The sequence below is a fragment of the Schistocerca piceifrons genome, chromosome X, assembly GCF_021461385.2.
Source record: "Schistocerca piceifrons isolate TAMUIC-IGC-003096 chromosome X, iqSchPice1.1, whole genome shotgun sequence".
NCBI classification, from domain to species: domain Eukaryota; kingdom Metazoa; phylum Arthropoda; class Insecta; order Orthoptera; family Acrididae; genus Schistocerca; species Schistocerca piceifrons.
In genome coordinates, this window is record NC_060149.1 from 111,033,344 (window position 1) to 111,059,288 (window position 25,945).

The 25,945-nt window shown below is 37.5% G+C and overlaps 1 protein-coding gene across 4 annotated transcripts in view; it reads right to left on the bottom strand.

The window, feature by feature from the left end:
* Window positions 1-1,203: 1,203 nt before the first annotated feature.
* Window positions 1,204-25,945, bottom strand: part of LOC124721884 (leucine-rich repeat protein 1-like) — a 119,814-nt gene continuing 95,072 nt past the window's right edge. For all 4 annotated transcript variants that reach the window (XM_047247036.1, XM_047247034.1, XM_047247035.1 and 1 more), the window contains 2 exons: window positions 22,030-22,257; window positions 1,204-1,646 (listed from right to left, as the gene is read on the bottom strand). In XM_047247036.1, the coding sequence (XP_047102992.1) occupies window positions 1,355-1,646; window positions 22,030-22,257 (520 nt within the window). In that variant the 3' untranslated portion in view covers window positions 1,204-1,354. The remainder of the gene's footprint in view (window positions 1,647-22,029; window positions 22,258-25,945) is intronic.

A 25,945-nucleotide genomic window follows, 5' to 3' on the forward strand; every position in this document is an offset into this window, starting at 1 on the left:
CACTATGAAAATATTAATACTAAATGTCAATTACTGATACATCAAAGCATAACAGATCTAAAGAGAGAGGGGTTCAGTTGCAAAGTTTCAGTCACTCTGTTCATTTCCCTTTGATGTAAGCAGAGGAACTTGAAAATAGTGTGCAGGTTGCTAAGATGCTATTGGGCTGAACGGTCAGAGCTTTTCGAAGGCCCATAACTGCTGTACTCCATATTTCCATGCCTCAACACTCTACTACTTAGAACTAACCAGCATTTCTAGGTGCCACCTTAAGACCAGCTACTTCATGTTTGAAATACATCACTCAATATCAACAGTTTCAAAAAAGTTGACTCACTATTTAAATTAGTGTGACAAATATGCAAAATGAGTACTGATAATTTAAATTCTGTGATACATTAGTGATAATTCTATTTTAATATGTATCTTGCAGTGGCGCCATCTCGGAGTCTTGAACGAAAAGCCATGTCTGTTTGAAGTTACATTACAGAAAGCCACAAGAATAATGTGTGGTAGCCTTTCATAACAATCTCATAAACAACTTTTTAGAGGTTTATTTAGCTTCAGAATATACAGGGTGCTCACAAACAGTCTGAAAAGCTCATTACAGAAAGCCACAAGAATAATGTGTGATAGCCTTTCATAACAATCTCATAAACAACTTATTAAATGTTTATTTAGCTTCAGAATATACAGGGTGCTCACGAACAGTCTGAAAAGCTTGCAAGTGTGTTGCAGGAGGTATTGTGCTGTGAAATAATTGTTAAGAACCAAACTGATACATGGCCCCATTTCTGAGTTACTTAGCCATAAATTTCACCAATGAAGTCATTGCACTTACAAACTCAAGCAGCCTGCCAGAGATAGTGTTGCCAAACCTGATCTTTGTTCTATTTCCTCAAACGGAATAAATGTAGCTTTCACTCACCTAGTTTAAATTTATCACTTTAAAAAAAAAAGAAAAAGAAAAAAACACACTTTAACTGGTACTTAGCATTTCAACAACTTGTAACTCATGGACCCACAGAGGTCTGTGCATTATGGCACTTTAGTGCATGCAAGTGCTCTGTGTACAGTCTCTTACGAAATTAGAATAACCTATTCAACAGAATAATAATGTCCATAATTACAACAAAAAGCAAAAAGCTGGCTAGATTAAAAATGGTTTAATTTGTGATTATGTCCCAAAATAAATAAAATGCATAACAGACAGGGAAGCTTACTTTATTAGAAAATTGAAAGTTTCTTGTTGACAACTTATATTCGACAATCAGTTCTATGATCAACTGCATTGTATGCATATGAGACACCTTATGCTTTAAGAGGAACTATATAATCTTCATTATTTAGATTCTTACTTTTCACACTGACAATACTTTGTGTAACTCACATAACGCAGCCCTGCTTGAGAATGTTTGTTAAGTTTTGGATATGCAAGCAACATACATTTGAGCGAACAAATATAATAATGTACAGTCATACCCGGCACAGATGAAACTAAAGCTGCCACACAGAATTTCAGAGGAATACATTCAAAGAAAATAAAATATTCATCAAAACATGCCTTATGACACAGGTGGCACATTTTGAAACATTGTAAGTGTCTCTGAAGCGCTAGTGGCAATCCAAATTCTGTAAAATCCAACCTGAAACAAAACATTTATTTTTATCAGTAAATGTTTGCTTAACAATGTCAAAAACATCCTATAATAACACAAGGATAACATAAAACCTCTCTGCCTAGTACATACAATATGCTGGATAAGCCATTAGACATAAGTCACAGTTATCTTTGGATCACCACTTCTTATGACACAGTCTAAAATGAACTTCCAAAAGTTGATTTTATGAAGTGCATTACGGATAACAATCTAAACCACAGCTCTAGCTATGTAACATGGTGATATGTACCCTCAAAGTATACAAAGATCTCTGGCAGCTGTTGCAAGCTGCAGCACTATGATAAAAGTTACTGACAGTCTCGACCATGTAAGCATAGATCATGTAACTAACAATAAAGCAATTAAGTTAAAGATGGAATGTTTCTCATCTGCACCCCAGTGTTATAGGTGCAGTTATGTTACTGAACTATTTACTATCATTTTAATTCATTATTACTAGTGAGTTTCTGTTATCACTTTACTACTTTTACATTTCTTTAAGAAGAGCTTACAACTGTATATGTACAACTCGAATACATAATGTGGATAAAACTTCTTACAAAATATAACTCAGTGGATTTGGTGTGGATATCAGGAACTTTTGAGTGTATCACAAGCTGCTAAAGTTTCCATTCCATCATTACAATCGGAAAAGCAGTAATAATTTCTAGCTCAGATGGTGTGACAAACACTCACATGTGATGAATAAAATACACTGACTCAGTCTTATTTAGCTGTGAAATTTGCAAGAATTGGATTTTCTTGTTGTATTTTTCAAAGGCTTGCTGATAATTCTGCATATGAATGGAATATATCTTGCTAGGTAATTTACTAGAAAGACAGGTAAGTCATGTCTTACTGAAGCAGGCTGAAGCTCTGATAACATTAATTGAGAAGCAAGTCGTCGTCTTCACACTTCACCTGTAGTATATTTTGAAATGATTTATCAGTAAATTGGATACATAATTCAGTTTCTTTTTCAGATGTTACATAGTCTTCCGAGGCAGAAAGCTTATTCCTATCCCCAACAACTGAAACATTTAAGTAGGTCTTTTCCTCACACTTCATTTACATTAGTAGGCTAATTACAACATATGAGTGAAATCAGAAAAAAAATAGATGAACACTTAGCTACTACTGAAAAAATGATCTGTTTTAGTCTTCATATACATGGTATGCCAGGAAAAGTTTTCACCAATAAAATCAATCCATAATAATTAAAGCAAATGTGAAGAAAAATGGACTTTTCTGCTATTGTCCACAGGGCCTGAAAAATACTGTTTATGTTGTGGACACTTTTATCATGTTTCCCATCTTTCAAAATTTTGTTTCTATATTGCACATAATAGCTACAACATAAGTCTCTGCTCCTTCAACTTCTGTTATCTTTGTCTGCAACAAATCACTCATTATAACTTTTGAATAATATTACACTGGCTGCTTCCACTTCAAACATAAGTTGTAAACCATGGCTACTAGGACACTGTCATCTACTCACAGTATTGCATACCTGAATTGCTTCTTTACTCCAGAATGAAATTTTCACTCTGCAGCAGAGTGTGCACTGATATGAAACTTCCTGGCAGATTCAAACTGTGTGCCAGACTGAGACTCAAACTCGGGACCTTTGCCTTTCGCGAGCAAGTGCCCCACCGCAAAAGGCAGAAGTCTCGAGTTCGAGTTTCGGTCCAGCACGCGGTTTTAATCTGCCAGGAAGTTTCATACTTCTTTATGCACCATACCCATTTTATCAATGCTTAGTATAGCCATTGCCCCCAACTAAGTAAAAATTTCTGATGTGGCTTTAATTAAACATAACCCCCATTTTGAAGTACCTGGTAATCATGTGGTGTAATCCTTTAGTAGAGCATTAAGGAACATGTAAAACGAAGTTCTACCTTACTACATCAACATACACTTTTGGAGAGGAAAGTCTACATCCAAGCATTGTTTAACACATTGTTCTAATGTTAGAGTGGCATTCTCTTTCTGTTATTAGATTATATTCTATGTTGTGTGGTGTACCATATCCCTTCAGCAGAGTGACATATTCTACTTAGGAGACAAATGAGTGTCATTATCACTAAACCATATGATAATTTTGAGGTTAGCAAGTAAGCTGTTCATGAGTTTTTTGTCATCTGCTTGCACATGATGGGTATGCTGATGGCTGCTGTGCATCGTCACACTGGGATAACAACTGCAGTATTACCATGAGTTTCGATGGTTTGTTTAACCTCCATGAACCAGCCCACCAGTTTGAAATAGTGCAGTGCACCACCACACAAACACACATGCCGTGGCAATACTGAATGACACCACAACAGAACTGAAGACGTCTAATGAAAGGTCAAAATTGTCGCGAATCTGATGTCTGGTATCAAGCTGTACAGACAACCAATGTTCCCTGTTACTAACTGTTGTTATACATTGGGATTCAATATCAGGAGCTGATGAAAGAAGATGTATTTCATATTCATTTGTAGAAAGTCGCAAACTGATTGAAGTTGATCATATTTCAGCACAAGCACAACTCCAGTGGTAACTATGTCCCCCACACTGCTCCAGAATGGTCCAAGAGAAAAATTTAACTAAAGGTGCAGTAGTTCATAGCTTCCGGATAACAAGAAATCTGAATCTGAACACACATATATTTAAAGGGGAACACAGCAGTTGCTAGATCTTGCAATGTCCTCTCAGCTTCACGCAGCACATTTGGAGCAGACATCGAATTTAGCATTGTGAACAGTGTAGTCTTCAACTCTTACTTGTACTTGACTTTTATTTTTATTGTAAGGTACAGATGTTTTGAAAGATAACCTCTGTGTTTTGATTAATTCACAGAACCAATAATTTCTTTCACTAAAGCATTTATATTCTCTGCAGTAGCCTATTCTGTCTTCAACTTCTTCACCTTCGATTAAAACTTACCATACTGCTCGAATGTTAGGGTTGTGTTCTTTTTCTGTAATAATTTGTCTTCTATATCTGCCGCCAATGAACATTTTGCAAGAGGACCACAAAGACAAGATAAGAGAAATTAGGGCTCGTATGGACGTGTTTTCTCTCAGTCCATCTGCAAGTGGAATAGGAAAGGGAATGACTAGAAATGGTACAAGGTATCCTCAACCATGCACCATCTGGTGGCTTGCGAAGTACATACGTAGATGATGATTTTCAGGGAGAGATGTGTACTGTGATTATAAATTTATTGATGATGAACCATAGATTAAAACTGAAGAAACTGCAGAAGATAAGAGTTTAAGGAAATAAGACAAGGATAAATTGAAAGAATTACTGGTTGTTTGCAGTTTCAAAGGATGTACTGCAGTATTGGTTGCCATCTGGTAAGCCGCACTTTAAAATAAGTTTAAACCACATTTCCTACAGCCGCCATTGTGGCATGAAGGCACAGCCAAGAATGCCTATGCTGCTGCCAATGACATGAAAGCATCCCCTGGAGCTCCAGCGGCAGGCCTACTTAGGTTCAAACATTTATACAGATAGCACATTTTGTGTTTTTGTCATTTCATAATATTTAGATACTTTCACAGCAGTCAGGGCTCGTCATTTACAGAATACTCATTATATTGATGACTGACTGAATTGTAAACTTGTGTATGTGTATATATTTCAACACTCAACTCTACTGTTAGCAACTGACACTGCAACTACACCAAACAAAGTTTTGTATCATTTTACTATTTGATATTAGATGTAGAATAAACTAATATCTGAATTCTCTGTCCACGAACAGTATCTGTTCCTCGCTCCTATATCCACTAAATAACCACAAAGCATGCAAAGGAAGTTACAACATACTTGCAATGAGGGTGGGCTTAGTGGAACCAGGAGCTTTGGACATCAGAGCAGGATTTCTTTTTCTTTCTACTGAATAACAACAGAACTGTTGTCACCAGTTTCTTGCGACATACAAGCACAAGTAGCCCAGCAGCAAAAAGTGCCAGAAACTTAGAGTTCAGCTGCCACCTTCAGACAGTTTGATGGAAAGAAGTAAACATGGAAAGAGTACATAACACAGCTGCAGCAACACTGACACCTACAAAATCACAGGTGCATCACGTCACACATTTTTCTTTTCATGTGCTGGAATGTACATATACCATTTATTAGTGAAATTATTTCCCCTCAGTGAGCTCCAAACCCAGCCCTACAAGGTCATAATTGAAAGGTTAGACGAATTTTTTGAGAGTCAAATAAGGGTTGCTGCAACATGTATAAATTTTCCTGCACACAACATCATAGTGACCAATTTTACAAAAAGTGGATCGTGGGATTGCAGGGCATAACTAGAGACTGCACATCCAGTTGCGTCTGTGGTGCTACTTATCAGGATGAAATGCTTCATGATGCTATTATTCAAATTCTATCAGACCAGAGTGAATGCCAAAATTCTAAAGCATCAGTGATGTACTGAAAGTTATAAATGTACGTGAAGTTCAAGATTTAGCCAAGCAAGATTTCTGTGTGCCAGTTACTACTTCACTTGAGGTGAACAACCCATGTCCCGGCCACAGCCATGGCCCCAGCACTTTAAAATCAGCACCGCGTAAACAAGGCCAGACACAAAACTGCGTATGGAGTTTGCCGTGCCAGTGCAATGCAAATTCCACTGCTTCAGCTCCATGCAAAGCCAAGTCGTGAAATTTTATGTCACCGATGATCGGAAGAATTCCTTCTTCAGGCAAGCTGAATGAAATTTTTGTCATAGCAAGGGACATACAAAACCAGACTGCTTGCAAAAGACTAGAATGCCCTGCTATGTTTCACATGGAAATAATGCAAAGCAGGAACAGATGGAAATAAATTTAATTTCATGTTCACATTCTGCACCACCACTAGCTCAAAAATCAGACAGGCAAAGATGCAGAAAACACACACATACGTGTATTCAAAGTGAATACCACACCTTTTAAACAGGCTCTCCCAATGTCACAATTCGTGAAAGTGTTCTGGTGTGTGCATGGAAATAGAGAACAGTTTTTCTTAACACAAACTGGACAATTGTATTCAGACAACACACTGCAAACTGTGGATTACATTGCAAATTTGTAACCAGGCAGTGCCTTTTCAACTAGCTTCTGTCACTTAGCTTGACCTAGGTACATATGAAAAAATTGACCAACCCACCTTTGCAGACATCAAGTCTGCATCTCACTGCCTACAACGGCTACAGCATTTCAGTGCTTGGAACATAGTACTTAACTGCAAAATACACAAACACAACTAATAAAGTATCTTTCATTGTAGTTCGCTCACGCACATGTTCAAATATTTTTTGTATGGATGCGTTTGATTCTTTCGGATTAGACATATAAAACAATGTGCATGCCACTGACACAGAAGTTTCCCATGCTGCAATTCAACAACTCTGTAACAAATATCAACACATGTTCGATGATACTCTAGGATGTCCAAAAGATTTTCACATTCACATTAAGCTGATAGCTAATGCGCAACCTAAATTTTGCCATGTATACCCTGTGCCACATGCATTATGTGACAATGTTGCTATGGAAATTCAGAGACTAGAATCCGTTAGTGTCTTAAAACCTATTTCAGCAAGTTAGTCGGCACCATCCTTAGCCGTAATTCGTAAACCAAATGGGAAGATATGTCTTTGTGTGGATTTGAAACACACAGTAAATTCACAGTCAGTTACTGATTCTTACCCACTCCCACATATTAAGGAAATTTTGGATCACCTAGCGGGAACACAGTTGTTCTCAAAAATTGACCTTGCAGATGCCTATCTTCAATTTCCATTGAACGACAAGACAAAGAACGTTTTTGTTGTGAATACTCATGTCAGCTTGTTTGAATATCAATACCTACCTTTTAGAAGAGCTTATGTGCCTGCATTGTTTCAAAAATGTCTCAAAAAGTAATGTACAAGGTGCCTTCTTGTTTTAATTACCTTGATGACATAATCATCTTCAGACAAACATTGGAACATCTTAAAAATTTGGAATGTCTTTTTCAAGTTCACATTGTGGTCGGTCTCAGATCTAATATGCAGATATGTTCTTTTTTCAACACAATGATTGTATACTTAGGATATACCATCAATGCCAATGGCACTTGTCCTTCAACAAAACATTTACATGCAATTCAGAACTTGTTATCTCCTAAGAATTTACATGAACAGCAAGCTGTTCTCGGAAAATTGACTCATTACATAACATTCATTCCTACTGCAGCACAAATGGCCGCAACTCTGAACTGCCTCAAGACACAAAAATGTTTTGTTCCACTGGACAGAAGACTGTGACCATGCTTTTCAAAGACTGAAAAACGTACTATTTTGTCAATGTTATCTCACGCACTGATACGCTCAAACCTCTTGTGCTTGATGTAAATGCCTTGTGCCATGGCATCAGGGATCTGTATTTTCTCTCAAAAGCTTGTCACAAACAATTGTTTCTGACAATTTTCTTCAAAGGAATTTGCAAATTTATGTTATAATTTGCATAAACTTTACAATTTGCCAATGACATTATAATTCTACTAGAGACAGCAAACTACATCGAAGAGCAGCTTATATAATGGATAGTGCGTGAAAAAGTGATTTAAGATTAGCATAAAAAAGTGATACAAGAAGGAATGTTGTCAAATTAAACTGGGCAAAGCTACAAGCATTACATCGTGAAACAAGACACAAAAAGTATTACAGGAATTTTGTTATTTGGGCAATAAAATAATTTATTATGGCTGAAGTAGAAAGGATATAAAATGCCGACTGGCTATAGCAAGTAAAGAGTGTTTAAACACTTGAATTTAAATTTGAATGTTGGGATGTGTTTCCTGTGTTTGTTTTACTGAAGTGTAGCCCTGTACAGAAATGATACACTATGTGACCAAAAGTATCTGGACACTCCCAAAAACATTTGTTTTCCATATTAGGTGCATTGTGCTGCCACCTACTGCCAGGTACTCCATATCGGCAACCTCAGTAGTCATTAGACATCATGAGAGAGCGGAATGAGGCACTCAGCAGAACTCACGGAATTCGAAAATGGTCAGGTGATTGGGTGTCACTTGTGTCATACGTCTGTACTCGAGATTTCCACACTCCTAAACATCCCTAGGTCCACTGTTTCCAATGTGATAGTGAAGTGGAAACGTGAAGGGACATGTACAGCACAAATGCATACGGGCTGCCTAGTCTGTTGACTGACAGACGGCTGACAGTTGAAGGAGGTCATAATGTGTAATAGGCAGTCATCTATCCAGAGCATCACACAGGCATTCCAAACTGCATCAAGCTCCACTGCAAGTACTATGACAGTTAGGCAGGAGGTGAGGAAACTTGGATTTCATGGTCGAGCGGCTGCTAATAAGCCACACATCATGCCGGTAAATACCAAACGCCGCCTTGCTTGGTGTAAGGAGCGTAAACACTGAACAACTGAGCAGTGGAAAAACATCGTGTAGAGTGATAAATCACGATACACAATGTGGCGATCCAATGCCAGGGTATGGGTATGGTGAATGCCCAGTGAACGTCATCTGCCAGCGTGTGTAGTGCCAACAGTAAAATTCGGAGGTAGTGGTGTCACGGTGTGGCCGTGTTTTTCATGGAGGGGGCTTGCATCCCCTATTGTTTTGCAGGGCATTACCACAGCACAAGCTTACATTGATGTTTTAAGCACCCATCTTGCTTCCCACTGTTGAAGAGCAATTTGAGGATGCCGATTGCTTCTTTCAACATCATCGAGCACCTATTCATAATGCATGGCCTGTGGCAGAATGGTTACACTTTAATAACATCTCTGTAATGGACTGGCCTGCATAGTGTCCTGACCTACAGAACACCTTTGGGATGTTTTGGAACACCGACTTCGTGCCAGACCTCACCGACCAACACTGATACCTCTCCTCAGTGCCGCACTCCATGCAGAATGGTCTGCCATTCCCCAAGAAACCTTCCAGCACCTGACTGAACGTATGCCAGCGAGAGTGGAAGCTGCCATCAAGGCTAAGGGTTGGCCAACACCATATGGAATTCCAGCATTACCGATGGAGGGTACACGAATTTGTAAGTCATTTTCAGCCATGTGTCCAGCTGCATTTGATCACATAGGTGTATCTGGACAATAAGCAGCACAGACAAGAAGAGAAGATTTCAAAGTGTAGTGCCCGAGACAAATCCTTAATATTAGATGGGTAGATCAGATAACAAATGAAGAGGTACGGAAGAGAAAAAAATATTTGTGGTACATTATGATTACCAGACAGAACTGGTTTTAAAGAACGTGCCCTAGAGCACCACAAAAAGTATAATTTTGTTATGCAGGAAAGTGTGTGGGGTAAAAATTGCTGGTGGAAATGAAGACTGGACTGCAGCAGGCAGGTTCAAAAGATATTGGTTGAAGTAGTTATGCAACATGACGAGACTTGCAAAGTACAGACTAACATGGAAAGGCACATCGGATTTATGTTCAGACTGAAGATAATAATATAGTACTACTACTAATATTACTACTACAACTTCAACTATCTCTAGGTATTTTTTTTAACTAACTGTTTTTCTGATCCATTTTTTAGACAAGGCCTGTTCACCGATTGTTTGTACGAGCTGAGCAGCTGGCCAGCTCGCAGCAACACATGATGGGTAAGGAGCAGTGAGGGGAGCAGCAGTGGAACATCATACCGTCTAAAGATTCTACAGCAGATTGTAATTTAACACTATGATGAAGTCAAGAACATGGGGCAACTAATTACGGAACATGATGTTTCTTACAACTGATGCAGATCTATGATGACTGCTGTTTTAGAGCAAAATTAAACTGACAGGTTTGTATTTCATAACCATTTTATTTAAATTTTAAAAATAAAAATATTACATATTTTCTTTTACCCTAAAGCATCAATATCTGGTATCACTTTTTGAGCACTCCTAATCAGAAGACAAGGTTTAAGGGGAGCCAGAACGATCCATCTCCTCCATGTTAAAACATATTGCTCTGAAATTTGGACTACATGTTCAGTGAATATTTCTCTACAAAGTTATAATGCCATGTTAAGAAATATTTATTGGTTTCTGTTTTACAATTGTTTTAAACAGATGCTTATTTTTTCTCTCTAAAATTTTGCACATTTTCTTCTATAACTCTTAAATTATACAATATTTTTTTTACAATTTGTTATAAAAATGAAGGAAAAGAAGCTAATCAATATTGTGTATAAATTTCATCGATATGCTGTTAGCAGGTTTTGAGAAAATGTTCCCCAAAGATGAAAATTTTAAAGTTACAACAAATGGCGCCCCATATGATGGATTATCAGCATCCTCTTCTTTTTACAGTGTTAGTTTCCTTTTCACTGGTCTTTTCTTCCCTTTTGCTGCATGTTGTAGGCTTTTGTCTCTTCTTCCTGCACCTCTTAGTCTTTCTTCATCAGTTAGAATTTACTTAGAAGGGTGAAACTTTATTTGTTTTATTCAGAAAACTCCAAATAATTTTATAATAAAAAAAAAACGTTAATTTTGTCATTTTCATCGTTCTGGCTCCCCTTAAATTTACACATGTTAGTGAACTTCTTTCGGTAGATTTTGTTCTCTTCATAGCAGAAAAAAATCTTCTCTGATAAGTATGTTGATTCAAACATCCATATAACTGTAGCTGCAGACTTGTAAATTTGTGGAATTTTGCCTTGAGGAAATTTTTTTATGAAAGTCTGCAAGATTGATTTTATTATTAAATTTGTCGTGCAACTGCCTGTCACATTGTAGGTCTGTAAGTTCTACCTGCAGCTCAGTTTCCACAGGCATATGTCAATTGAAAAAGGAAGTGAAAAGACATTAAACTTTTCGTTTAACTTCTCAAATTCTGGAGACAGACCTAAATTTAGTGGAGAAGATCGCTGAGTATATTGTGATGCTGTTCAAAATACCTGTCTCCTTCTATAGTTACAGATGACGACTTGGAAAAATGAGCATGTTCCCATTTCCTAGCTGTCTATTCCACAAACAGTTTCATCTTAAAGCCCTAAATACAGTCATACATCTCTGAAATTAACAAGTCTATGCCAAGTAGTGATAAATTCAAAAACATTCATATGGTATGTAATGTCACTGAGGAAGGTCACACCTACTGTCCACCGTTTGTTTTTCAATTCAGCAACAGGTTGCCACCCATGTCCATAAATATATCTATTTCACTCCAAAATTCAAAAATTCTTAAGGACTTTACATCGACTCAGCCAACGTATTTCACTGTGAAATGATGCATCACCATAAGTGCTTCCCATGTCTTCCAGAAAGACTTTGAACTGGCGATGTTTCAGAGCACGAGTGCAGATGAAATTTGTTGTACAAGTCATGTTCTTCACTTCCCTCATGTTCACATTTCTAGCACATAAGTTCTCTTGATGGAGAATGCAATGTATTGAAAAAATCTCATGTGGACGGGCAACGATTTCAGCATCTCTCATAAAGAGGCCACGGAACATATTTCACCCAACCATAACCACTGCACCGCACATAGTCATAGAAGTGAGTTTCTTCTATTGCAAACCCATATTTGCAACACTACCTCACACCAAAGAGAGAATACCTGCCCTCGTTGTAATGTGTTTCATCAGAGCCAAGTCCAGATTGTCTTCTCTAGTGATGACACTACACTGCCAATTGAACAGTCTGAAACGTATATGCATTTATCCAATGCCAATGAAAAAGCAATTTTATTTTATTTTTTTATGTTAGAAATTGAAAACGCATGAAGTCAAGATTAATTATGAGTTTCGGCTAACAATCTAGCCATCTTCACATCTAACATGCAAAACGGATTTTTTCCTCCTGTTAGCATCACATAACAGCTTACAGAACTGTGCATAACATTGCCACAGGGTTCAATAGTATACACACCAATTAATTACAAAATACATCGATAAAAGATTCTTGACTAGTGGATGCTGTTACGGCTTCAGCCATCGGTCAGATCATTCTTACAATAACTACATCCACACACGATACAATTACAAACAGCTTTCCATCGTTCATGGCCAGTGTAGTTGAATGATGGTCATAAAACCGAAAATATACATTAATATACAGAAGGTACAGTGAAAATAAAACAATATTTGCATAAAACAATATTTGCATAAAAAACTATCCACTAAAATGACAATATGTAAAAGATATCATCTTACCAAAGGTGTTATGTTGTTACAACTTCGCAGCTGACACAATCAGTACTTACATCATTTTGTAACAGAGATCACCATACATGTGTTGCTGTAATGTGGTACATGTGAATAGTGTGGCAGCTGATGTCCATTACAGCATACAGGAGACACGACATTTGACATATACATAGTGTACATATGTGTTGCAGGTACTGTGGGGAAATGGGGACTGACAGTCTCTAGGTTTTGAAACATTTCTTGAGACAAAGACTGCTATGTTGGTTAAATAACTTACATAAAATTACATGCCTATTAACAATTTAAGGAACAAGATGCAAATTTAATGAAAATTAAATAGTTGACATCAGTACAGCTCGTCTTACTGTTACACCAACAGAAGTTTTACGATAATCACTAGCATGATAGGAATCTGCTGACTTCATATAAAACAAGCTATTTAATTTTACATAATACTTTAGCATTTTGATACTATTTTTACTTTTAATACATTTCTCCACAAACAAAGAAATTATAAGGAACATGCTCAACTTTTAACACTGTGAGCCACAATTGAGGTGAAACTAAGGATAGACAATTTTTCTGCAATTTTGATGGTACTATAATAACAACAGATTATACAGTCATTAAACTGAAATGGAGGTAATATCTGTGACAATGAACACCATGAAAGAACAGTATTTTTTAAAACTTGTTATGCTGTATGTCTTAATAATGAATGTGGTTTAAGGAGCTTCACTCATTTGCAACAGTATGAATCATAACGGAAGTCGAAATGACATCTGACAATTTTTATGCCTTAGCAGTGGTACTAGATAACAACAACAGATTCAGTTTATTAAAATGAAAAAATACAAAATGTCTGACAATGTAAGTAATATACAGATGATATAAAAAAATAATAACGGCATACAGGTCTGTGGCTGCATGCTTATCAAGTGTATACATCAAAGTGCAATACTTACGTTCCTTGAATTTATCGTAATCTTATATATTCGATGTACCATTGCTCAACATCCATCAACAGAAATATATGTATTTGTAACTAACTTTGTACCATAATCTACAACACGGTTGCCATTGCCACTCTTATGAGAAAAACTTTACATTATCAGACTTTATACAAATTCTCAAGTGCATCGGTGACTATTAGTCGCACCAGTTGTCCACATGTAGGTGGTTGCATTGTCCAAAGCCTAAATTCAAATTGATAGAAGGTGGAAGCCACTGCAACTTAATTGTTTTCCTCAGACAAGACCTAATAACGATATTTATATATCTCTGTATTAGATTTGCAGTACATACATGGGAATGAATATTTTCTTGTGCAGTATATACATGGGATTGAATATTTTTAATATTCAAAGGCTAGTTGTCAGTATTCCGATACCTTGACTATTGGCAACCACTGAACCATAATTAATTCTGCAGTTACATTGCTAGTGCACTTACTTACATCTCTGAACTTCCGTAGGCATGTAAAGCTTATAAACACGTAGGGTAGATTACTAGCAACTGGCACTCATAAAGACTAAATCAATTATCACTTATCATCACAGTAGTGAAGTTGCCCGGGATCTAGGTTATACCAGGATGTACTCTCTGAACTTCCATAGGTATATGCAGCTTATAAATATGTCATACATAGTACCAGCAACTGGTGCTCACAAAGATCAAATCACTTATCATTCAAGGTCAAAGTAGAAAAATTGTCTGAGGCATGGATTATAACACGACATAATAGGAGAAACAACACATCTGAACCATTCCCCAGGATGACATATAATATTATAAATCTGTATTAAGGCAAGAGAGTAATTATCAAAATATGAACCGTAACTGTCATATTGAGTGGTGTCCTTCAAAAAACCTAATATCATAATAGCCTTCAGAACTGATAATACTCTGAAATTGTGTCATCGGCATCAAATACGTCCAGAAAGAATTAACATGAAAACTCAGGAATTTAGCATCTTAATTGTGGAAATTGCAAGCAGGTACACATAGACCAAACAGGCTGCACATTTAAAATAAGATTCTACAAACATATGTATAAGAATAATACTCAGCCTCTGGCACCCATTTGAAAACAATGCACCATACTGTTCATGACACAAACAAAAACGAAGATTTTGCATAATGCCTCAAAATACATAAAAATTGGTTTTTTAGAGGACAGAGAGATTTGCAGTCATAGTGAAGGTATACCAGATCGGATACTGATCAATAAATTAGAGTTCAATCATAAATTTATAAGTATTTTGATGAGTTTCTGTGACTCAATACAGTCTGCTATTATTCTGTATCATTATAATGTATCATCATTCTCTGATCTATCATGTATACACAACCTAGACCTCAGGTAACTTTAGAACCAAGACTGAGTGACAATTTCATTTGATCATAATAATACTACATGATATTAGTACAGTAATGTATTCATATGTATATGGTGCCTTAATACAGATTTACAATATTATAAGTCATTCTGGAGAATGGTTCAGTCATACTGACACTCCTATAATGCCCTGTTGTAACCTAGGCCTTGGGTAACTTTTCTGTTTTGGCCTTGAATGATTACTGATTTGATCTTTGTGAGCACTAGCTGCTGTTAGTACGTATTACAGATGTATCATATTATACCCTGTCCTGGAGAAATGTATTGTTTTTCATATTACATACTATTACAACCTACACTTCAGGCAACTTTACTAATTTGGCTTTGGATGATAATTGATGTGATGTTTACAAGAGGTGGTTGCTGGTAGTAGGTATTACATATTTATACGCTGCCTATACCTATGGAAGTTCAGAGAGTACATCTTGGTATAACCTAGATCCTGGGAAATTTTATTACTTTGGCCATAAATGATAACCGATTCAATATTGATGAGTGATAGTTGCTAGTAGTCTATATTACATACTAATAAGCTTTACATGCCTATGGAAGTTCAGAGAAGTAAATAAGCCTACTAGCAATGTAATTATACAATGAATTACGGTTCAATGGTTGCCAATAGCCACAGTATCAGTATAATCACGCCAAGCCCTTGAATATTAAAAATATTCAATCCCATATACAGGGTGATTCAAAAAGAATACCACAACTTTAAAAATGTGTATTTAATGAAAGAAACATAACATAACCTTCTGTTATACATCATTACAAAGAGTATTTAAAAAGGTTTTTTTTCACTCAAAAACAAGTTCAGAGATGTTCAATATGGCCCCCTCCAGACACTCGAGCAATATCAACCTGATACTCCAACTCGTTCCACACTCTCTGTAGCATATCAGGCGTAACAGTTTGGATAGCTGCTGTTATTTCTCGTTTCAAATCATCAATGGTGGCTGGGAGAGGTGGCCGAAACACCATATCCTTAACATAGCCCCATAAGAAAAAATCGCAGGGGGTAAGATCAGGGCTTCTTGGAGGCCAGTGATGAAGTGCTCTGTCACGGGCTGCCTGGCGGCCGATCCATCGCCTCGGGTAGTTGACCTTCAGGTAGTTACGGACAGATAAGTGCCAATGTGGTGGCGCTCCATCCTGGTAACTAACCTTTTTCGTAGGACTCTCCATACAGTTGATTGTGGAATTTGCAGCTCTCTGCTAGCTCTGCGAGTCGAATTTCCTGGGCTGCGAACAAATGCTTGCTGGATGCGTGCTACATTTTCATCACTCGTTCTCGGCCATCCAGAACTTTTCCCTTTGCACAAACACCCATTCTCTGTAAACTGTTTATACCAACGTTTAATACACCACCTATCAGGAGGTTCAACACCATACTTTGTTCAAAATGCACGCTGAACAACTGTCGTCGATTCACTTCTGCCGTACTCAATAACACAAAAAGCTTTCTGTTGAGCGGTCGCCATCTTAGCATCAACTGACACTGACGCCTAGTCAACAGCGCCTCAAGCAAACAAATGTACAACTAAATGAAACTTTATAGCTCCCTTAATTCGCCGACAGATAGAGCTTAGCTCTGCCTTTTGTCGTTGCAGAGTTTTAAATTCCTAAAGTTGTGGTATTCTTTTTGAATCACCCTGTATTTACAGCATGTACAATACACAGATACATAAATATTATTTTATGCCTTGTCTTAGGAAGATAATTACATTGCAATAGCTTTCACCTTCTACCTATTTGAACGTAGGTCTTGGGCAATGCTACCACCTACATGTGTACTACTACTACTACTACCACTACTACTAGTACTTCTAAATATCACTGTCGCATTTGAGGAATTGTACAAAGCCCAATTTTGTAAGGTTTTTCTCTTAAGAGTGGGAATACCAGCTGTATGATACAGTATGGTACAAAGTTAGTTACAAACACATACAGTGATGTGACAAAAGTCATTGGACATCAATAAGCACATATACAAATGGCAGTAGTAGTATTGTGTACCCAAGGTATAAAGGGCAGTGCATTGGCAGTGCTGTCATTTGTATTCAAGTGATTCCTGTGAAAAGTTTTCTGATGGGATTATGGCTGCATGACGGGAGCTAACAGACTTTGAAGGTGGAATGGTAATTGGAGCTAGACGTATGGGACATTCCATTTTGGAAATCATTAGAGAATTCAATATTTCGAGGTCCACAATGTCAAGTGTGTACCCAGAGTACAAAATTTCAGGCATTACCTCTCACCACAGACAGCGCAGTGGTTGACGGCCTTCACTTAATGACAGAAAGCAGCGGCGTTTGCGTGGAGCTGTCAGTGCTGACAGACAGGCAACACTGTGAAATAACCGCAGAAATCAATGTGGTACATACAGAGAAATTATCTGCTGGGACAAAGAAACAAAATTTACCATTAATGAGCTATGGCAGCAGACAACCAAAGCAAGTGCCTTTGCTAACTATACAACATAGCCTGCAGCACCTCTCCTGGGCTCAAGACCATACTGATTGGACCCTAGACCACTGGAAAACTGGGGCCTGGTCACATGAGTCCCAATTTCAGTTGGTAGAAGCTGATGGTAGGTTCAAGTGTGATGCAGACCCAACGAAGCCACAGACCTGAATTGTCAACAATGCACTGTGCAAGCTGACGATGGCTCCATAATGGTGTCTGCTGCGTTTATATAGACTTGACTGCATCCTCTGCCTCAACTGAACCAATAATTGACTGTAAGCGGTTATGTTCAGCTACTTGGAGACCATCTGTAGCCATCCATGGGCTTCATGTACCCAAACAATGATAGAATTTCTATGGATGACAATGTGTCATGTCACGCCATTATTGTCCATGAGTAGTTTGAAGAAAATTCTCAACAATTCAAACGAATGATTTGGCTACCCAGATCATCCGAAATGAATCTAATTGAACATTTATGGGTCAGGATAAAGAGGTCAGTTTGTGCACAAAATCCTGCACCAGCAACACTTTTGCCATTATGGACAGCTATAGGGGCAGAATGGGTCAATATTTTTGCAGGGGATTTCTAACGACTTGTTGAGCAAATGCCAGAACACTGGGCAAGAGCAAATTTTCTATCATTAGGTTCACCTCAATTGTGGCTCACAGTATTGCATATTAGCGATGTTCCTTATAATTTCTCTCTTTGTGGAGACATGTATTAAAAATAAAAGTTAAAATATATTGAGACAGAGCTAATGCCAGCAATCCATGGTAAAGTATTACATCAAAGTCACACTATTCACATGTAGCATGTCACAGTAACATATATATGATCTCTTACAAAATGATGTAAATACTGACTGTGTCAGCTACTGAGTTGGTAACTACATAATGCCTTTGGTAAGACAATATCTTTTACACATATTCATTTTAGTGGATAGTTCTTTATAGAAATATTGATTTATTTTCACTGCCTCTTCTCTATATTAATGTACATTTTCAGTATTATGACCATCTTTCAATTACACTGGCCATGAATTATGAAAAGCTGTTTTTAATTTACCTTGTGTGGTTGTAATCATTTTGAGAGAGACTTTGACGATGTGTGAAGCTGTAATGGCACCAACACTAAACAAGAATGTTTTGTGGATGTATTTTGTAATTAATTGGTGTGTATACTACTGAACCCTGTGGCAATGTTACACACAGTTCTGTAAGCTGTTTTGTGTTGCTAAAATGAGAAAAAATATGTTCTACATTTTAGATCTGAAAGTTGCTAGATAGTTAGCCAAAACTAGTAATTAATCCAATTAAAGGAGATTACATGTGTGATCCTGATTTCATGGGTTTTCAAACCCCAACATAAATAAAAAATTTACAACAGATCGTGTATCTCCTGGTTGACAATGCCAATAAACTTGATAATGATATATTTTTTAAGAACCGTTACCTTTTCTAACATGTTATTAGCTATTTCGTCAGTTCTGTGTGGAATGATTCAATGACAAAAACCAACCACCTGAAACTCTTCATGTCTCCCAGGAGCTATATGCTCAGCTGCAGACACAAAACATGTCTACTCTGCTTCAGCGGAACTGCAATCGCTTTGTGGATCTGAAAAGCTATATGGTAACTTGCCCAAACTGCAGGTGCATTTTTTGAGTGTTCCTTCTGAGAACAAAAATGTATTGTCATAGTGAAACCATTGAGTAAAATTATTCAGTCATTTAATTCTCTGCTTGTATATGATGAATACTTACTTCCGTCACATCTCATAACAGAGCTTTCTTTAATTTTTGCACCTCTGTTTCTTGCTCTTCACCTTCTGTGTGTGGTATTGTAATGCCTTTATAAACTGAATATTTTTGTTGTGTACAGAGCTTTGAACAGGATGTATATACGTACAAGAGATGCATATACAGACAAGAAAAAAAAAAAAAGTTACCGGATTTTTCCAGATTTCCCAGTTAAAAATACAGTTTTTCCCAGGTGAAAGTACAATTGTTTCTGTGTTAAGTAACAATATACTTCCCCTCATCAATTCTTTGAATAATGAAGGGTTTTACACACCGGCTTAGAACTTTCCAGAAATTTAGGAAATGAAACCCAGCAAAAAACAACACGTTTTGTAAAGATCTTTGATGCATAGCAACATTTACAGTGCATATCTTCGTATCACCAAAGTATAATGCAAATTCCATCGAATACAGCACGGTAATTTCCAAAGCACTGAAATCTAGAATGTGACACACTTTTTTCAGCCAATTATAGCACACGTCACATGATCTCACCAGCCAATAACAACATCATTGTTAAGTAGCATGAACACACAAATAAGAAACGTTAATGGCTTAAATTAATATGCATACATACAGCAACAAGAAAAGCTAAGTTTTCACATATAATATTTTTTGTCAAAAAGTTTTTGCATTTCTTTTCTGAGGGTTTAAGTTAGGCAGGATCACAAGATCACAGCTTGAACTGCAGCAGCTGAATATTTCTGACAAGCACGATTATAAATTTCACTGCTTTACATCGAAAATTTTGTAGGTTACGTGGCTGAATACATGCTCTGTCAAACACTTATTTTTTCATAAAAAAGCCAATTACGTGTGAAATTGCTCAAGAACTCACTTTGTTCTTTTATTATTATTATTATTATTATTATTATTATTATTATTATTTTAAGGATAATTCTACTACTTTTTGCTTCCATTTCTGCACAATTTGTAATCTATGAAGGAATTAAAAGCAATATGACAAACTAACCTTCAAACTTGGTCTTTTTTAGTGTATGTTATCCTTTTAAGATATATCAAACACAAATATGCCAGTAAAATTTTAAGTAATGGCATAAATATCTGATCTTTTGGGCCTGAAATTTTTCTAAGGGCCTGGTCCTCAGTGTATAGTTTTGAATAAGAGTATCGCTCCACGATTTAAGAAATTCACTGCACATTCTCGCACGAAACACAAATCATCTTGTGTAAAAGGGAATGTACTTTGAAAGTAGCACTTAACCACCATTTGCAATATTTTCCCATCACCTGTTGGAAATGTAAACAGTTGTGATATTGCCCACACCCAGGAGAAAGACACATCAAAAGCAGTTAGTTGTTACAAAGTGTTGCAAAGTCCTTGGCATATTTAGCTGTCGACAGATGCTTGTGTGTACACTATGTTTTGTCATTGTAAAGGGCGCATTTTCTTTGGAACTGAAGCTTTATTTCGGTGTTATTCTCTCATTTACGTTTTACGGCTGCATTATTATTCTGCAGTAGTGGGCTAAATTAAAATTCTTTGTTACAGTATCAGTTCTTAGCAGTCAAAATTTAAAAATTTTAACTGAGAACTAAAACAATGAAAAATCTCCAGAATTCTAAAAAGTTCCAGCATTTTTCCTGGATTTCTTCCGGATGAAAAAATTTTTCCCGGTTGTCCCATGGTGTGTACACCCTGTTTGAAGCATACTAAGCATCTCGACACAATCACATACCATAAACATATAAGGCATCGTGTAGCGACGTGCTGTAAAATGGTGTTGGTGTGTCTGACCTATGCTTCAATGTTCTTAACCCAGCTATCAAACTACTTTTTAGCTATTCAAACAGAGCTGTTCTCCCACTTTAGCACTGTGCAGTTAGTATATACATTCACATCAGGACTATGTCAAAATTAACTATGGTCATTCCTCTGAAGGCATGTTCCCGATGGCACTTGTTTGCCCTTGCCCTGCACTATGTAATGGTGTCTGACTAGTGAATTTTACCATGGGTGCTCACTGCTCAGGCAGAGAAGGCATGAGTGCTCTTGCTCATCCAGCTCTTGAATAGGCCTGTCCTAAACTAATCAAACATTTAAAGCAATCTTGAATATGCTGGCCTTCTGCTGTTTGTTTAAGTACCTTCATTAAATAATTGGCCCTTTCATCTGTCTCTTCATGAAGATGATGGTCATTTTAATCTGGCATACTACCCTATTCCCTAATAAGGTATCATAATCCACATTCTAACTGTGTGTCTGATTAATCGGTTTAGTGCTACCAATATGGTGATTGTGTTAGACTAGTGACACTGCATTAAACTGTATGATGACTATCCATTTACAGCATATACCAGTGAAGACAGTGTTTCCTCCCTAATCTTAAACAACAAGTAATATTTACTGCCTTTAAACAAAAATTTTCGACTGAAGTTGGTTGGAGAATTGAAGTTCACTTTTAAAATAATTGCAGTTATGGAAAGGGAGGGGGGGGGGGGGGAAGGGGGGAGAGACAGAGAGAGAGAGAGAGAGAGAGAGAGAGAGAGAGAGAGAGAGACAGAGAGAGAGACTTACCTTTTATCGAACAGAACTCTGCTTGCTAGTTCCTTAAGGCTGTGCATTCCCGTATAGCGTGCCAGAGTAAGTTCCTTCTCACTTCTAATTGCTCGGCTCCAATCCGTGTCATGAGGTAAAGGACCCGGAAAAACGTGTTTATTGTTTGATACATCAAATGCTACATGTCTCAAAAAACGGACTGAATATGGATATGATATGATGATGTTATCACTGAGAGAGAGGCACCTGGAAAATTATATAAAAAAATAATGGATCATAAATTTCAGCTTTGTAATTCAATTCTCATGGCAATTCTTATGGATCCAGACACCCTGTAACTTTTACAACACAAAACACACAGCTTCTGGTTTAAAAATGTTTTACTTATAGAACAGCTAAGACCTGTTCTTACAATGTCCAACAACGTAAGAGTAATACGTAGCCTCGAGTAAACTTTACAGTCAGAGTAAACTTACAATAATTTCACTTTTCTTATGTTCTATTGGTTAAGTTTTACTGCCAGCTAATAAATCTATATAACATTTCTAGCAGTTGGTAAACGTTTATGGTATACATAGTATCATCTATCAGTTGTTTTCATGGTTTTGAAAGTTTTGTGAAAGAAATTCGTCTTATACACTGATACAATGGCGAACAGTAAATAGAGGCTAAGGAAGAAGAAATACTACTTAAAATTATATAGGAGAAACATCACATCACTGAAATAAGAAAACCAATGCTGTAACATGAGAGCAGAAAAGCAAAACATGGGATGAAGTCGGTGAGTTGTTTGCAGCTATGAGTGATACCAAAAGACCTGTAAAAATATAAGGGATAAGAATGATAAAATGAAGAAAAAGGTTAAAAAAGAAATAGCAAATGAAAAGAAAGAAATTTTATAAACAGTAGGGGATACTATACCAACCACCAAACATGACAAAAATACAGAAATGCTACTGGGCTTCACGGGTACTAGTGCTGTTGGACTGTATAATCCATATGATGGAGATGCAGTAGGTACTTTTTTTGTTATGATTTAATTCAATTTGGTCAGTGTTTTATGTTTTTGTCATCATCTGTCACTTTAAAGAACTACAACCTTACACCACTGTCTTTTAAATATTCTAGTGAACTGTTAGCTAATTCTGTATTTTAATTTTAGATACTGTGAAAGAAACAAGCAGTGGATCTACAAAAACCAGAACACATATTGTCATTCTGCTCTCCTGCACACCTCAACTCTGTTACTAGTCCTGACCTAACGGTTGAGGATAGGCCTTAAAAAAAGAAAAAGAAAGGGAAAAAAAGGAATATTGAGAATGCTAATAAAGGCACACTGCACAGCAGAAACGCGTTTTATACAGAAGAAGGAAAAGCACAGCAAAGGGAGAGATCAATGGGAATGGGAAAGGGAAAGACATGAGTGGGAAAGAGAAAGCCACGAGTGGGAGTAGTTAGAACATGAACGGAAAATGGAACTACTGAATATGAAAGAAAAAAAGAGAACAAAGATTTGTAAACAAATAATATCTTTTATACTGTAACAGCATATTATTGTATTTAATTTTTTTTTCTATAAAATTTGTAAGTACAGATGCCAAACAATTTTTTCGGTTGTAGCACGATACGATTCCACAGTTGTGTGAAATCGTCTTCAATCCGGCAGTTCTTGCCATAGCCTGCTGAATGTCCTCTACAGCAGCTGAAGCATAAACTTTGTAAGTTTCTAAGGTGGTATTTGGCATTAGAGGAGGCTCATCTTCTCCTTGTTTCTGAGCTATATTGTGTAATACAGCACAAGCAACAATAATAGTCATGGTTAGATGTAGTTTACGATAACTCTCACGTCTAGTGACAACACTGAAAATCTTCACTTCCAAACACCGAAACGTCTTTCTATTATATTTCTGGTACGAATGTGAGATTAATTATAGAGCCTCTTTGCTTTGTTATAGGGACATCAAGCAGTCTCATTAACGAAGTTTTCAATGGAAGGGACCAAACTACAAGGTTATCAGTATCTCCTACTAGGAACAGGCAAGTAAACGTAACTACACACCAAAGAAGGGCCTAGTGCATGAAACCCAAGAAAAGAAAACCCCAAGGTCTACCAAAGTTCAACAAAGCCTAGAAAGATGAACAAGGAAGAAGAAATGGGGAGAATGGAAGGAACAGGGAAAGGCGCCCCATGCAGCGAGCAGCCAGAGGCCTCCAAAGGCAGAAAGTGTGATAAGGGACATACCTCTGTGATTTACCATATGCACCACACTCAACAATACCCAGAAATGACTAGCAACATGGACAGGGCTGCGGCAGACCATCAAGCCCAGACAGCCACCACCCATTTGGGGCAAAGGAGGCAACAGGGCACCCTGCCAACCCCTCTATGGGACAACAAGGCTGAGGCATAGAGAGAATGGTAAGAACCCCCTTCATGGATAAACCGTAAAACCAAGTCAGCTGCTGAGGCATCGTCTACTAACACCACAGGTAGTGGGTCAGGAAGATTAAGGGTCCACTGCAGGGCAGCTAGGTTAGGATTAGGACAGTCCATCAAAATGTGAACCATCACCACACACGTACCACAGCGACAAAGGGGTGTATCCTTGCGATGGAGGAGATGATCATGAGTCATCCAATGCATAGCCAGCAAAGGATGATGGAGTTCTTGTGAGAGGCCTGCTTGGAAATCTCCACAAACTTGTTGTGTCCTTTATCACCCTTAGATCATTCGACAATGACAGAGTACGCCATTCCACATTCCAAATCCTTAGAACTTGACAGCATATGTTGATCAGAGGTCTGACTCCAGAATACTGATCTCAAGAAACAGATAGCCGGTAGCAAATTTGGCCAGCCATCAGCGAGTTCATTTCCCGGGATTCCAATGTGACCCGGGGTCAAGACAAAGACTATCGAGTGTCCACACTGTTCGGAAAGGAGCAGAGTTCATTGCACCTTGCACAAATGTAAGCAAAGCCAGTGTGACCAGCAACCATCGAGCCATCAGTATAGACTGCTTCTAAACCCTGAAGCATGCTGAGAAGGGAGAAGAATTGGTGGCATTTATCCATTCGGCTTTTTCTGCTCAGCTTGTATAGCCCCATCCCCTTTTGTCTGTAGGAAAGTTTATTTCAAGACGCTACGAGGATTTCCCTGGCAGAGACAGCACATACACTATGCACGCATACAAAACTCAGCTTATGATTAATTCATAAATCAACTTAGAATGTGCTTAAAATCATATGAATAATCGATAACCCAACGTCAGCTGGATGGTGGATGCTTTGTGAAACAAGTTTTTTTTCCTCAAGAATAAAAATGGGATATTCCAACTTTAGATTACTGAACATGTATTTTTCCAATTTTTTTTTTTTTTTTTTGATCCAATGTGCAGTTTTTGAGATATTTTGCTGACTCAGTGAGACACAAATACTCGCCCTGTTTATGTGTCTTGGTTATTTTTCAACACAGCCCCAACACGGCAGTTTTCACAATGATGTAGCAGTGTAGCAGCTTTCCGAGCCATTCTGTTAAAAAGTCAAGCCATGACATTCCAGTGCAGAGCAGTTTTCCTTGGTTGCAACGTCGCCCATCCATCCTTGATTAGTATAATGCCTGATGCAGGTTGCTCCATCAATACAACTTCTCCAGTGATTCAACTGATAGTGGATCATTCACCCTCGCTACAGTTCAGGTTTGGCATCAAGTGATTTCCACCTTTTTTTTGCAGATAAAGAAGTGGTTCAGCAGCCAATTTTTCATTTCAAACAAGGAACTGCAGGGCCTTATGAAGACATGGCTTGACAGATAGTGGGCTTTTGGAGGGCTGATAGGAAAGATAGCACACCATTACAACAAATACCTCTAATGCCATTGTGATTTATTGAAAAATAATACAGGTATGTAAGCTTTTCTTTTTTTCCATTAAAAG